The sequence below is a fragment of the Vombatus ursinus genome, unplaced genomic scaffold, assembly GCF_900497805.2.
Source record: "Vombatus ursinus unplaced genomic scaffold, bare-nosed wombat genome assembly UNPS02014821.1, whole genome shotgun sequence".
NCBI lineage: Eukaryota > Metazoa > Chordata > Mammalia > Diprotodontia > Vombatidae > Vombatus > Vombatus ursinus.
Window position 1 is genome coordinate 13,490,655 of NW_020954599.1, and position 15,855 is coordinate 13,506,509.

At 37.6% G+C, this 15,855-nt stretch overlaps 1 protein-coding gene across 1 annotated transcript in view; it reads right to left on the reverse strand.

The window, feature by feature from the left end:
• Window positions 1–2,984: 2,984 nt before the first annotated feature.
• Window positions 2,985–15,855, reverse strand: part of PAPSS1 (3'-phosphoadenosine 5'-phosphosulfate synthase 1) — a 122,118-nt gene continuing 109,247 nt past the window's right edge. Inside the window, exon 12 of the mRNA XM_027837612.1 lies at window positions 2,985–3,395. Within this exon, the coding sequence (XP_027693413.1) occupies window positions 3,257–3,395 (139 nt within the window). The 3' untranslated portion in view covers window positions 2,985–3,256. The remainder of the gene's footprint in view (window positions 3,396–15,855) is intronic.

Consider the following 15,855-nt stretch of genomic DNA (forward strand, 5'->3'; position numbering starts at 1 on the left):
AGTTATCAAGCCTTTTTTTTCTTTCCAAGTCTTCTGTCTTCTCGTGTTTACCTGGTTTTTTAATTTAAACTACACCCTTCTTTAAAAAGAAAAATTACTTTATTTTTGCTATTATGAGCATCAATAACAAGAAACTCTCCATGCTCTTTGCCCTCAAGGAGCTAAAAATGCCTGAAAAAGATCTACAGGTTTTAAAAGATTATGAGTTCAATGAGTCAATAATCTGGCAGGGCAGTCCAAAAAGTTAATGCTGTTTTGGCCTGCCCTGAGAGGCATTATTTCCAGGAGTGACAAGGTAACAGTCTTCATTGCACTCTGCCCTGGTTAGACTTTATCTATAGTATTGCATTTCCTTTGGTCACCATGTTTTAGGACACCGATAGGCCAGGAAAAGTCTAGAGGAGGTCAACCAGGATCGTGGTGAAAAGTCTCAAGTTCCTCAGTTGAAGGAACTGGATATGATTTTAGCCTGGAGAAGACCAGACTCAGGGGTGACATAAAAGCTGTCTTCATGCATTTGAAGGGTTATTTTAAGGAAGAGGTTTTAGACCTGTTCTCCTTGGTTCTAAAGGGCAGAACTAGGAACCACAGAAGAAAGTTGCAAAGAGGTAAATATAGGCTTCATGTAAGAAGGAATGCCATATTACTAGAGGTTGAGACCTACTGGAGTTTTTCCTTATTCAAATACTCTTACAAAGTATCACACATCCTAAACAATTAGAGCTACCAAAAAGGGGAAGAGGTTATCTTGGGAGGTGATGAGTTTCCCCTCAATGGACGGATATCTTCAAGTAAAGGATATGTGACCACTTGCTGGGGATGTAGTAGAAGAAGACTGGGGAGGGAGAGAGAAGGGGAAGGGGCATGAGTTGGCCTATATGGCCACTGACTTCCAGCTCTGAAATTCTGTGATTCCTCTACAAATCTGCCTTCATTAAAAAATAAAACTTAACTACTATCAAATTACTAATTGTAAAAGGTGACAAATAATTTTGAGTGACATTCAAAGAAATAACTACCTAAGTAGTCCCATTTGCATTGTGAGGCACTTTCCTCCACCAGCTGCTTCAATACTCCAACAGGAAGCTAAAATCAATATACAATTGCCTTCTTTATTAACCTCTAAAGGCTTACAACAGAGTTTTATAGATTAACTCGTCCAAGATCTTTCAGCCTAAAATGGTTCATTCTTAAGGGGCTAAAAGGCACTTTTTTTTTCCCTCAAAAAATGTTAAAGACAGCTTCAAACAGGATAATATAGAGGCTTAAATCTGAAAGGTGCCATAGTTTTTCCTCCAAGTATTAAAATGCTATGATTATCTATGACTGTAAACAAATAAATGTATTTGTGTATTGGTGAAGATATAAAGGTAAGAAGTAATCTATCTCATTTTTCTTTTATCCACTGGGAGAAGAAATGGAAAATTTGTATGTTTAAGACCAGTTGTTCATATACAGCTATTCAACCTTTACTTCCCCAAATGCCCAAAAAAGATGCTAAAATACTATGCAATATCGATATTTTTGTGTAAAGTTACCTCCTGCAATTAATCAGACTGAGCACCTTTCTCTGATCTTCCTTACTAAATGACTCATACAAAATCTGCCCCTATTATAAGCATATTCTGTTTAGAGAGAGCAATTTAAAAAGCGAGGACAGCACTGTTGCTGCATTTGACAGGAAAACAAACCAAACATCACAAATATAGGACCTAGAGCTGGAAATTTCTTTTCAAATTTGGTGGGATAAAGCAAAGAGGACACTAGCCTTCTTGCTGATCCTTGCAGGTGACACTCCGTATCTGGACTGAATTTTCCCTGCCTGCCTTCCCCTTGCCTAGGACTCTCTTCCTCTCATCTCTGCCTTCTGGCTTCCTTCAAGTCTCAGCTAACATCCCACCTTCTAGAACCTTTCCCAGGCCTCCTTAATCTTAATGCCTTCCCTCTGAAGCTAACACTGACTTCCATGCCGTTCCCCACACAAGACATTCCATATCCAGGCTCATTTTCACTACTGGCTGTTTCCCATGACTGGAATGATCTCTCTCATTTCTGCCTCTTGGCTTCCTCTTCAAGTCTCAGTTGAAATCCCACCTTCTACAAGAAGCCTTTCCAGCCTCTTCAATCTTAGTGTCTTCCTTGAGATTAGCTCCAATTTACTCTATATATATCTTGTTTGTACATGGTTGTTTGCATTAGACTATGAGTTCTTGAGAGAAGGAACTGGGCTTTTTTTTTTGCTTTTCTTTGTATCCTCAGAACTCAGCACAGTGCCTGATGCGTAGAAGGCACTTTGCCCAACCTCTTCAGGTATCTGGTCCAGAAATAAAGCCTAAGATTATACCAAACCCAACTCTCCTCTAAGCAGGAAGGAAAGAGACCTGGTTTTTGCCAGCTTGACCTGTATCGTTTGAACCAGTCTATGTTTGGAAAGGCACTCAAAGAAATCAAGAAAAAGGAAAAAAATAGCAGAGAAACCTCCCTTGGTTTGGTCATTTTTCCAGCCATCCATAAATCCAGAAGGCATGTCAGAAGATAACAGAACTAGACAATGAAGCAAATGAAACCAAATCCTATGAAGCAAAAGTTAATTGTTTTGCACTTAGAAATGAGGAAAAACATACAGGCAAGGAAGCAATGAAGGCAATATCATAAATAAGAAGCCAAAAGTTTAATTATGTTGCATAAAGTTAGTCAATTCTGGATTTACATACATAATAAGAAAGCTTTAGATCACAATGGTTTGGGACTCAATAAATGACTGGAAATAAAAAGTCTGATTATATTTTAGAGTAGTAAAATCTGTAATTGCTACAAATGTCTTGCAGCTAAATTACAGTACAAAAGCAAGACCAAGTCATCTCTATATTGTTTTGATGGGGAGTGTGGGACAGAGGGTGTTTTGTTTTTAAAGACAGGGGAAATGTTTCCTTTCTAAAGAATAAAATAGACATAAAAGCTGCAAAAAAAAAGGGAAAGAAACATAAATATGATATAAAAAGGCAAAATTTTAAAATCCTAATGCGGGATTATTAACTATAATAAAATGAAAAGTTACATTAAAACCAGCAGTACATAATAAAACCCATAGGGCAGGCAAAAAAAAAAAGATTCTAAGTTAAAGCGAAAAGGTTTGTTTTTAAGGAATAACGTTCTCCCAGACACCACAACAAAGCAGTGCAAACGCTAACTGTGTGGTCCCCTTTCTGTTAATAAATCAAGCATCAAAAGTTGATGGGTTGGTTGTTAATAATGTTTAGGCATTCTCCAAGGACTTGTAGTACTCAGTCAGCACAGTCCACGCTTTGGGGGCCATGAAACCTTCAGGAGGTTTCTGTCCTTCTCGGGCAAGTTTCCGCATTCGGGTTCCCGAAATAAATTCAAAGTCTTCGTGACTGAAAGAGAGAAAGAAAAAAAAAAGCAGTGAAATAAACAGTAGAGAAATAAAGAGCATTTCTGCCATTTCAAGAGGCAATATGGCCCAATGAATAATGGCCACCCAGCCAGAGCTGGGTTCAAGTACAATCTAAGAGGGTAAGTTGCCAAAAATGGACAGATTTCCTCTTTCAGAGTTCCCCAGATCAACAAAATCACAGGTCCAAGTCTTCATCCCTGATGCCTTTGGATTAGTCTTGCCTTTCTTTCTATCCCCAGTGCTTCGCACAGTTCTTGGCACCGAGCTTAATAAATACTCATTGACTTAATCATGACAGCAGCTTAGCAAAAAATCCACCTGGTTAATTTGCAAATGCAAACATGATTCCAGAAAGTGACGCAACACTGTACCATTCAGCATGACATACTTTTACAGTCAAGAAATGTTTTTGTCTCTGAGTCCAATTTGGCCAACACAGATTGAAAACATCTCCGGAAAGTTACTAATCTGAAACTCAAAATGCAACTGGTATGTCAGAACTGAACAAAAGGAGGGGAAATCAAAATTTCTTAACAGCAATTAAGTAGTGAAATCTATATTTTACCAGGAAGGTAATGTCAACTGAAAATAGAGCTCTGCATTGCATCTTAAAAGTAGTATCACAAAGCATAGATTAAGATAAATTTTAGTCTTAAAAAGCACAAATACCCCCATTCTGTCCCTAAACTAAAAAATGACACTCATATCCTCAAAACAATGTCAATCAAGACTTAAATAATCACTGGTCTTGTTAATTTTAAACCAAGTTTCTGAGATGTATAGTTTCCCTCAGGAGTATGCTGGTAAATGTTTAACAATTGGGTTAGGGAAGAGGAATGGAAAATGTACAACAGGATTTTAAGTTCAATGTGCATTATGAACATTTACTCCATCTTTCTTAAATCGAGACGATTAAAAAACAATAAATGAAGCCCTGATTTGTGGCATTTGCTGATTTCCCAGGTATAAATACTCACTGAAAATTTTATAACTAGGTCTCAAGAACCAATTTGGGTTGACTCTGGCACACCCCTGGTTTCCAACCACTCTTAAGCTCCATGACTAAATAAGAGATTTGTATACTTTTTGGTCAACCTCTGAAGTTTCCCTCTTCCCTTGTATTGAGGGACCAATGAAATCATAATAAATGCCTTCACTGGCACTTCTGATTGTCCACTAGTCATTCTCTCTTTGGAGAGAAATGAGATTGATCTGTGAGAACTAATATACTAAAAGACATGCTAAGCCCAAAATATTTACTTACTGGGTAATGTGACAATGTTAAAACTATTACAAGGTACAAGGAACTGTAAGGAGTAGATGATATAAGTATCAACAAAACTCATACCAGCTGGCTAGATGTATGAGACATCACAGGAAATCTGGGTTCAGATTAAGACTAGTTGGGGTTTTTTCCCTTCCTTTTCTTTTTGACATGACAGAAACCTCACCACAATTGACAGCAGATGTTAATTCTAGTAGAAATTACAGTTAAAAATAAATGCAGGGTAGAGCCAAGAAGGCAGAGTAAAAGCAGGGACTTGCCTGAACTCTCCCCTTACCGTGTCTATAAAACCATGCATATCCTTGGTCCAAGCAATACCTCCACTATCTGTATCCCAAAGAGATAAAGAACAAAAAGGAAAAGGACCTATGTGTACAAAAATAAAGCAACTCTTTTAGTGGTGGCAATGTCCATCAACTGAGAAATGGCTGAACAAGTTGTTTTATATGATTGTAATGGAATACTACTGTTCTATAAGAAATGACAAGCAGGGTGCCCTCAGAGAAACCTGAAAAGATTTACATGAACTGATGCAAAGTGAAATGAGCAGAACCAGAAGAACACTGTACACAGTAACAGCAATACTGTATGATGAACTACTATGAATAACCTAGCTATTCTCAGCAATACAACGATCCAAGACAATTCTGCAGGACTTAATGATGAAAGGTGCTGTCCATCTCCAGAGGAGCTTGAATGCAAATCAAAGATACTTTTTCTTTACTTTCTTTAAATTTCCTGGGATTTTCTTTCACAGCATGACTTAAATGAAAATGTGCATGACTACATATGTACAACCTATGTCAAACTACTTGCCTTCTCAATGGGAGGTGGGGAGGCAGAGAATTTGGAACTTAAAATGCAGGAAAAGGAAAAAATGTTAAAATTGTTTTTACATGTAATCGGGAAAAATAAAATATTAAATAAGAAAAATAAATAAATGCTGCCAGTCCATTGTTAAACAACAACAAGAAAAATTGTTGGATTTTAGTTCTGTGAAGACACAGCATGTTATGGAGTTGATCCCAACTATCAAGCTACTAAGAACCAAGACAAAGGTAAAACTTTTTAAACATTAAGACCTTTAGGTTCCAAAGTTATATTTTTTAATAAGATCAAAAAACATTTCACATGATATTAATTACCCTAATACTGCACATGTACATTATTCTTTCACCTAACATCCACAAAAACTAGAGAGAGAACATGGTAAAATACAAATTATACTGGACTAAAAATGAAGCAAGATTTAAACACATTTTAAAAATCTTCTCAAACCTGGGAGTCATCTTTCCCTTCATATGGGAATAATGGCAATATTTAAATATATTGATGATAAATACCTCAAATTCAGAGAACTCTTTAGAGTTTACAAGGCATTTTACTCAAATACTGTGCGGTAGGGAACTGAAATATTTTTACCCTCATTTTATAGACTAGAATAGTGGCGTTTCAAGAGGTTCAGGTATTTGCTTAAAATCTGACAGCTACTAATTGACGGAGCCAGAACCTGTAGAGTGCTACATATGGTGTCTTGGTTCAAAGCCCAGCTCTCCCGCTTATCTGACCTGAGGAAGGCATCGACAATATGAGATTATCTCTTCAAATTTCCAACTTTAAATCTATGCTCCCATGATTCCATACTTCAGTGCGCTTACCATTATATTACACAACCTTTAGAAATGTGCCATAAATGTGTGAATTTCAAAAAATAACCTGGTCTAAATTCAACTTGCAAACAGTTCAAAAACAGTGAAAAAAAGAAAATAGGATTGTCCCCCTCATGGCACAGTGCTAGTGCACATCAGGCAAAAGCAAGGAGAACAAGGATGAGAATTATACAGGGCAGAGAGGAACGGATGAGCTACAACTTGCATCTCTGGAGGAAATCCAAATTGAGGAGATAACGATTCATTTGAGTACCTGAGTCCCATTCTTCATCGATCAATGGTAACACCAAACTGTAACAAAGTGACTCTGCTGAAATCACAGCAGGAAGACGAAAGTGGACAAAAAACAAAAACAAAAAAGAACACCATATTCCATGAAAAAAGCCTTTCCTATTTCAGATGATGGTATTACATATCTTTATTTCATTATTACATATTTTTTAATTAGATGACAGTAGAGATGTGCTATTCTAAAGCTCAGGTACTCTTGTTAGCACAATGATGACAACTTCAATGGAAAAGATGCAAAAGAAGTAGAAAGAAACTCAACCATCAATAAATGAAATGTGGTGGGAAGCAAAAGGCAGTGTAATTCAGAAGCTTATTGAATTCAATAATAGGCAAAGAGTACTGTTAGGTTTCAGGAATTTGTGAGATCATCAGCAGAGGTATTCCCTCCTATCACCAACCAATTCAATCCAGCAGTCATGTATAAAGTCTGTGCTATGTGAAGGGAATGAATACAAAGACAAGACCAAAAAAATGGTCATCTCATTCATACAAGTTCACGAATTGCCTGGGGCCAAAGAGATTCATCATTTGGCAGTCACCTTCTGGGGAGAAGCTTCTCTAGCCTTCGCTAGCTTGGCCTCTGGATGGCAAAGATGCCTACTGCACCCCTAAGTCCATCTCCAAAAGCTTTCCAGGTTGGTAGAACCTGTCACAGCTTGTATTCTACCTCCAGTGCCTTCAAGAACTCTCCATGACCCCATCATCTCTCATTGGGACATCTGCAATAATCTCCCCACATCCAGTCCAAACCAATCCAACTTCCTCAGAGCCGCTAAAAAGTTGGGGCAGACCCTGCCATTCCTTCACTTGAAAAGCCTCAGTGTGCCTCTAGGATGAAAGACAAAACCTTCTGGGGCTGGTAATGAGTTACATCCAGACCACTCTCCTTCACACACTGTAGTTTTCAGCCAGAACGCCTGACTTGCGGTTGCTGCTCCGTGACTTTCTATCCCTCATCACAATGCCTGGGTACAGGCCAGGCCTGGAACATTCTCTCTCTCCAGTTCCCACAAGGCTCAGTTGAAATGCAACCTCACAGGATCATGGATAAAGAGATAAAAAGGATCTCAGAAGCCAGATAATCTAATTCCCTCATTTTATAGGTGAGGAAACTGAGGCCCAGGGGGATTAAAGTGATTTGCAGTCACAAAGACAGTAAGTAGTCAAGGCAGGATTTGAACTCAGGCCCTCTATCTTCAGAGTCAGTGCTTTCTCACTGTACCATGATAAAGGCAGCCTTTCCTGATTCTCCAAGATGTTTGTGTGTTCCCTCCTTCCCCCAATCACTTTGTGTTTATTTTGTATGTATCTTCAATTAGCTATGAACAGATTGTATTCTCTTGAGTAGAAGGTAAGCTCCTTGAGGGCAGGGCTCTCTTACCTTGGTATTTGTATCCTGAGCACCCAAGCACAGTGCCTGGCATCATAAATGTCTCATATTTCTAACAGCATTTTAACATTTCCAAAGCACTTTCCTCATTAACCACCCCACGAAAGTAGGTATTATGGTTCTTATTTTACAAAATGAGTGAATGAAGTTTCACATAAGTGGAAGTGAAATCACATAACAGCCTTGCCTTCCCAGAAAGTGCTATCAGATGTTCCAACTTCTACAAGAGTGGTGAACTCACTCAGACCTCCTTTCCCTTGGTACCGCAAAGAGTATTTTTCTTTCCAAGGACTTTGCCTTCCACTGAAGTGAAATCTCTCTCTGCTCTTAAAAATAACTCCTGCTTCTATTCTCTATCCTTCATTTCCTACAGAACTCTTTACCCCAATGATAATCATCAACTAGGTGGTGCAGTGGAGAGAATGCTGGATATGGTATTAAGAAGACTTGACTTCAAATCCTTCCTTAGACACCTATTAGTTACGTAACTCTTGGTATTTCACTTAAACCTCTCAACCTCAGCTTTCTCATCTGTAAAGTGGGGATAATAAAAGGCCCTAGTTCATAAGGTTGTTACAAGGATTAAATAACATGTAAAACACTGTGCAAACCTCAAAGCACTACATAAATGTTACTACTACTTATTTCTAGAGAAAGATATTGTTGTATGTATAAATTTTTACTCAATCCATCTCCTAGACCCAGAATTAAGGGCCAAGTGCAGAATTAAGGGCCAAAGTCACAAATGCAAGAACTTCCGGAGAACAGATCGAGAATAGACAATATAAGAATTATCGGACTACGTGAAAGTTATGATCAAAAAAAGAACCTGCATGCAATATTACAATTATTCAGCAAAATTGCCCTGAAGTTCTAGAATATGAACATAATATAGAAATAGAAACACCACCTGAAAGAGATCCCAGGAGAAAAACTTACAGGAATGTCAGAGCCAAGCTTCAAAACTCACAGGTTAAGGAGAAAATATTGCAAGCAACAAGAAAAAAAAATTAAACACTGCAGAGATATATAGTCAAGAATTCACAAGACCTAGCAGCTTCTATTCTAAAAGACTGGAGGTCTTGGAACATTCTATTTTGAAGAGCAAAAGAGCTTGAATTTTGTCCAAGAATTCCCCAGCAAAGTTTAGTATAATCCTGAATGAAAAAAAGAAAATGGACATTTGATGAACTGAAAGACTTTCAGGTCTTTATATGAATTGAATTTCTTATTGTTACATGGTAATATAGTAGGTAAAGTAAACTATATTAGGTAAGGACAAGTAAAGTACATTACATAAAGGTAAGCTATATTACATTCATATGTGTGTGTGTGTGTGTGTGTGTGTGTGTGTGTGTGTATGTATAAGAAAATGTTACCCGTATTCCTAAAACTTATTATTACTAAGGTAGTTTAAAAGAAAGGCTGGGGCCGAGTTGTGCATGATGAAGTATTCTAAAAAACAAAACTGGGTAGGAAAAGATAAAAGGGAACAAATGCAGTATAAAAATGAGGCATGAAAGGAAGAATTGATACAGAGCAAGCAGCTGGGGACAGAAGGCTGGCAATGTTGGAGCCATACTCTCATCTGGGTTGAAAAGGAAACAACATGTACATCTGGAAGGGTGTAGAAGTCTTCTGAACATGTAGAGAGATAAGAGGACAGGGTGAGGGAGAGACTTTCAGAAGGGTGTAGAGATTAAGATTTAAGAGGAAAGAAGATAAAGGAGGGGTTATTAGACAGGTGGGTAAAATAAGGAATAGGAGGATAAGGGGAGAAGATAAAGTTAACAGGGATAGGGTAAAGAGGCTGAGAAGGAAAAGAGTAAGTAAAGATAAGATGGAGGGAAATTCACAAATAAGTAATTATAACTTTGAATGTGAATGGGATGTTTATAGCAGCTCTCTATGTGGTGCCAAAACCTGGAAATTGTAGGGATCCCCATCAATTGAGGAATGGCTGAACAAGTTGCGGTGGATGGTTGTGATGGAATACTACCATGCTATAAAGAAATGATGAGTTCAATGATCTTAGAAAGGCATGGAAAGACTTGCAGAAAATGGTAAAGAACAGAATCAAAAGAACACTGTATATAGTTACAGCAATATTGTTTTAACAATTTTGAGTGAATAAGTCATTTTGACTATTATAAATACACAAATTAAAAATAAAGGGCACATAAGAAAGATGCTATCTGCCTCCAGAGAAAGAACTGATAATCAGACATATGTATAGAATAATTTTACATATTTTATATATCTATTTGTGTCTAATGGTAGCTATCTCTAGAGTGGGGAGTGAGGAAGAAGGGGAAGAAAAAAAGGAAAAAAATTTATAACTATTATATATTTAAAAGGAAAAACAAGTTGTACATTATAGATTTGTAGTTTCACATGCAATTAATTATCTTTTTTATTATGTTACATTATATTATATTTACGGAAATGCTTGTTTTATTCCATAAACTGAAAATGAAATAAATCAAAAGAGAGAGAAATGAGGTCTTTAACAGAGACCTATGTTGTAAAAATTGTTTCCCAGCTTTCTGCTTTCCTTTTAATCTTGGTTTCACTGGTTTTGTTTGTGCAAAAACTTATTAATTTGATAAAATCAAAAATTATCCATTTTACATTTTATAATGCTTGCTTTCTCTTGTTTGGTCATAAATTCTTCCCTTGTCCATAGATCTGACAGGTAAACTTTTCCTTACTCTCTTAACTTGCTTAGGATACCATCGTTTATGTCTAAATCATGTACCCATTTTGAACTTATCTTGGCATACAGTGTAAGGTGTTGGTCTACACCTACTTTCTGTCATAATGTTTTCCAGTTTTCCTGGCAGTGTGTGTCAAATAATGAGTTCTTGTCCCAGAAGTTGAGGTCTTTGTGTTTATCAAACACTAGATTACTCTGGTCCCTTACTACTGTGTCTTGTGTACCTAATTTATTCTACTGATCTATCCTCTACTTCTTAGCTAGGACCAGATAGTTCTGATGGTTACTGCTTTATAGTTTCAGATCTGGTATTGCCAGTCCAACTTCTTTCACATTTTTATTCATCAATTCCTTTGATATTCTTGACCCTTTGTTCTTCCAGATGAATTTTGTGCTTGTATTGTTTTACTAAATTATTGTTTTATTTTATTTTTATTTATAATATATAACACATGATACATAATTACTTGTTTATACATTATATTTATTTTTATTATTTACTGCACTTGTATTGTTTTAATAAATTATATAGCGAGTAATAAGGATGTTTATTTAAGCCTATGAAACTGGGGATCATAGTAATTAAATGAGCATTAATGATCAACTTAGATTAAGCAATTAATGATCAACTTAGAACCTGTAATAAGTAGCAAGAAGAAGGCTAAAAAGTAGTTATCAACTAGTAGAGTGAATCACACAGTCCACCACGGCTCACCTAGGCTACATATGAGGTCATCATCCTCAAAACTTACTTTAGTAGAGATGTCTTAAAAAATAAGATAACCGTGGCTATCTAGAACACAGCTAAGAAACAGCAAGCAAAAAACAAAATAAATAAAAACAGAATATTAAACACAAAAAAATTCCTTACAGAACAGATATCACAAAGTCCATATATGAAAATTCATGCATTCCATTCAAAGGAACAGCCCTCATTCAGATCCTAATTATTCTTATTTTAGACACAATTCTAATAAGTAGTCATATGGTTTCCTATAAACCACAGTAGATTAGAAGCAACAAATTAGAAAGAACGCTAGCATCAGAAAGTGATTGCCAACAGTTTGATGAGGAAAGAGGAAGAAAATTTTAGGACAAATTAAAAAATTCAAAAAACACAGTGGTCTGGGGCTATTTTGTTTTGAGGTAAATAACTATATACCTCAATGGTCCTGAGTCAGGAAAAGTTAAATTCAAAAGAAAGCAAATATAAAATATATTTTAGAAATTTTTTCCACCTGAAATAGCTACACATTTTTGTATTTAAAGAGATATGCTTTAGTTATCTCAACAATTCAATTGAGACCCCTAACCACATGGTTAGTAACAGGCAAAGTAGGGATTAGAACTCATGTTTCCCAACAGCAATTTCAGTGTTCTTTCCACAATGCGAAAGGGGACCCAACTGATGTAATCCCATTAACACTTTGTGATTTTTTTTTTTAAAGAAAAATAAAATGGATATCTTGATAGACAAAAATAAACAAGGGAAGGGAGTAAGCTTGACTTAATGGAAATAGAGTACAGAAGGTAGGGTCAAAAAAGCTGGATTTGAATTCTCCAGCAAGCCCTTACTAGTTTGTGAACATTAATAAACCACAACTCCTCAAGGGTCTAAGTTTCCTGCTCAGTAAAATGGGTCAATGATTCTTCAACTACCTACCTCAAAGGGCTCTTGTGAGGAATGTGCTTCGCAAACCTTAAAGTATTATACAAGTGTGAATAATTATCATTTAGTGGTATATGTCAACATAATAAGTGAAAACTAGATACCTGAGATCACAAACATGTTACGTGTGTATGGATATAACATATTTACACATAAGATTTGGCATGTATGTATGTATGTACACACACACACACACACATATATCCCAAAAGTCTTGGTGCAATTATATCCCAAGACTTTTAGGACATCCCTGATACTAAATAACAAGTTAGCAGACCTTGCCTTTGCTGATTCTGCCTAAGGGCAATAATGAAAGGTGACCTATACTTGTGCATAAATCACCCTTTTGGCTAAAACAACTGATGATTTCATAAAATCTTATTCATTTGCATATGGAGCCACTTATACTCTGCAAAGTACTGTGCTAAGCACAGCTGGCGGCATAAAAATGAACAAGGTGTGGTCATTTCTCACACAATCAATTTCAACAAAAATAAGCTCAGAAAAACAAACTCAGTATGCACCCTCCCAGTCCCCTGGTACCATTCTCTCACATGGGAGGCACTTAATAAATGTTTATTGGGATATCAAGATTAACTTGTGTTCACAACTCTTGAGCCTCATTGCATGGACTGAAAGAGAAAAGGCATTCACGGTGATATCAGGCACCCTTGGTAGGTATTCAATAAACATGTGTTCAATGAATAAACATTTAGAAAAGCTTCCAATCAAGTTTAATCTGGGGGGAGTTTCTCACTCCACCCACTTGTTTTACAGATGTCAGACAAAGACCACATCTGGTAAGCTCTGTTCCTGATAATGGCCATCACCCCCACCCAATAATGAATTCTAGTGATTGTGGAATATTCTTCAACCTCAACCCCCTGCCATCTTATAAAATCTGACCTCTAGTCTAACACAATCCATTAGTTACTGAGATGCCAAAAAAAAAACCCCAAAAAACTTTCAGCTCCAAGTTTATTTGGCACTGGGCCCTTCTGGTACAGCAGTTTATTAGATGAGAAATCCTCTATAAAAAGATGACGAGTGTCACTCAATGGTCTCTATACAATTTTCTAGCTTGTTTTAAATTAGATCATAAGATCACAGATTTAGAATCAGTCACTCAACAAGCATTTATTCAGCACCTACAAGGTGCCAGCTACTACGCTAAGCAACAGGAAGACAAAAAAAGGTTTAAAAAAAAAAAAAAACAAGTCCCTGCTCTCAAGGAGCTCAGTCTAGGGGAAAGAGCATGCAAACAACCATATACAAACAAGACACATATGGGAAAAACTAGAGAGGATCAACAGGGCCCCTGGCATTAAGCAGCATCAGAAAAAGCTTCCTGTAGAGTGTGGGACCTGAAAAAAGCCAGAGAAGTCAGGAGGAAGAGACGGCCAGGGAGAGAATTCCAGGGATGGGGACAGTCCCTGAAAATGCCCACAGCTGGTTCATTAAGTATCTTGTGTGAGCAACAGATGTCACAGAAGGGAATTGGGGGGTGGGGGGAGTAAGGTGTAAGAAGCCTGGAAAGGTAGAAGGGGACCAGATTATGAAGGACTTCAAACGACACATTATATTGGGGGAGGTGATAGGATGCCACTACAGTGTACTGAATTGGAGAGGAGAAGGGGAAGGCGGATGCGGCCAGACCTGTACTTTAGGAAAAACAATGAGAGCCGAGTAGAGAAAGACTTATGACAGACCAACTAGAGGGTCATTACGCTGTCCAGGCACAACTTGGTGAAGGCCGGCGCTAAGGTAGAAGTGCCCAGGGAGAAGGGGACAATGTAGGAGAGACGTTGAAACAGGCTGGACGTGGCTGATGGGACAGAGTGAGGAGTCCAAGATAACACCAAGACAGAGCTCTGCCCACAGGGAAGGCTGCTGCCCTTGACAGTAATAGGAAAGTTAGGAAGAAGGGAGGCTTGGAAAAGATGATGAGAAACAAAGCTAGAAGAGACCTTCAGAGGTCACTGAGTCCAGTCCAGAGTACCACACTGCCTCTATTGATTTCCATGCATAGACCGAATACTCTGTTAGCTAATCAAGGATTGGTATAGAACAAAACTTTGGCTTTCCCACTAATTAGCCGGAGCCACTTAATTTTACTGGGGCTCAGCTTCCTCACATATAAAATGAGGGGGAATTCACTAGGTGTAGTCTTCCACAGGTCCTTTCAAACTCTTAAATTCTACAGTTTTGTTTCCGATGAAAATTAAATGACAAATTCAATTAAGCACCTACTATGTGCAAGGCAGCAGAGATACAAAGATTCAAAAATGACACCTCTGCCCTTGAGAAGCCAACATTCTACTGAGGTTGGGGGGAGAGACGGCATGTACAATTAAGTATAATACGAGAAAGGAAGTGATAGGTACAAAGGAGAAAGGCAAAGTCCTTCAGGAAAGCATGAGGATGGAAAGGATGCTTTAAAATCATTCATTTTAAATATACCAGGGGGCAATGCTACTTTACAGATCATCTATCTACCCATCTCTTATTCACTTAAGAGAATTCTGACTCCAGAGCCTGCTAATCACTAAAATCCAGATCTCAAAGGAGGAGGAGGCCTCTGTATACAAACAGAATGTACTCAGGATAGATGGAAATTCAAAAGGAGTAGGAAAATGGGCCTGCTGGATGACTTCTGTGTTGACTCTGATTAAAGGGGGAAACAAAGCCAGTCCAATTAAAGGCCATCCTTATCCCAGAAAGCCAAACTGTCTGAAATCCAGGAGTTTGCTTGCATTCCTCCTAAAAATACAATTTAAAACCAAAGTCCCTAGGTAACTCTTTTCCCCTCTCGGGCTAGTTCACACTCCAACTGGCCTGCATGCCACAAATGTTTCTTCATCAAGGAAAAAGGGTTTCTGTTTCCACATGTTGCTGATTCTGCTCCATCCTGGTAAAGGAAAAGACGCCTTCCTGCTGTTGCCATATTTTGGGTTCTGTCTCTGTCACATGAGGATTTTAATTTTAGTCATTTGAATTTTGAATTATTCAGTCATTTGGTTAGGTTGTGGTATAAGACAATAGGACCAGAGGATCACAGATTTATGGCTGGAAAAGAGCCCTTACATGTAAGTCATCATTTATAGAAAAGAAAACTGAGGCTAGAGAAGTTAAGTAACTTGCCCAAAGTCAACAGCGAATGTCCCAGGTGGGATCTGAACCCAGGTCTTTTGACTCCAAATTCAGAGCTCCATTATTATCTGGGGGGCCACAAAACAGAGACAAGACGATCTTCAATTTAAGCCCATTTGTCAATCTCATTTTCTTCTTAAAATGACAATAGGGAGCAAAAAAAAATTTAAGGGAAGAATACACAGAACACTGTAATAATCTGAAGTTTTCCTTTGGGATTATTCCTTGACTTCACCTAAAATACACAGAAGGAAATTTGGGGAAGATCG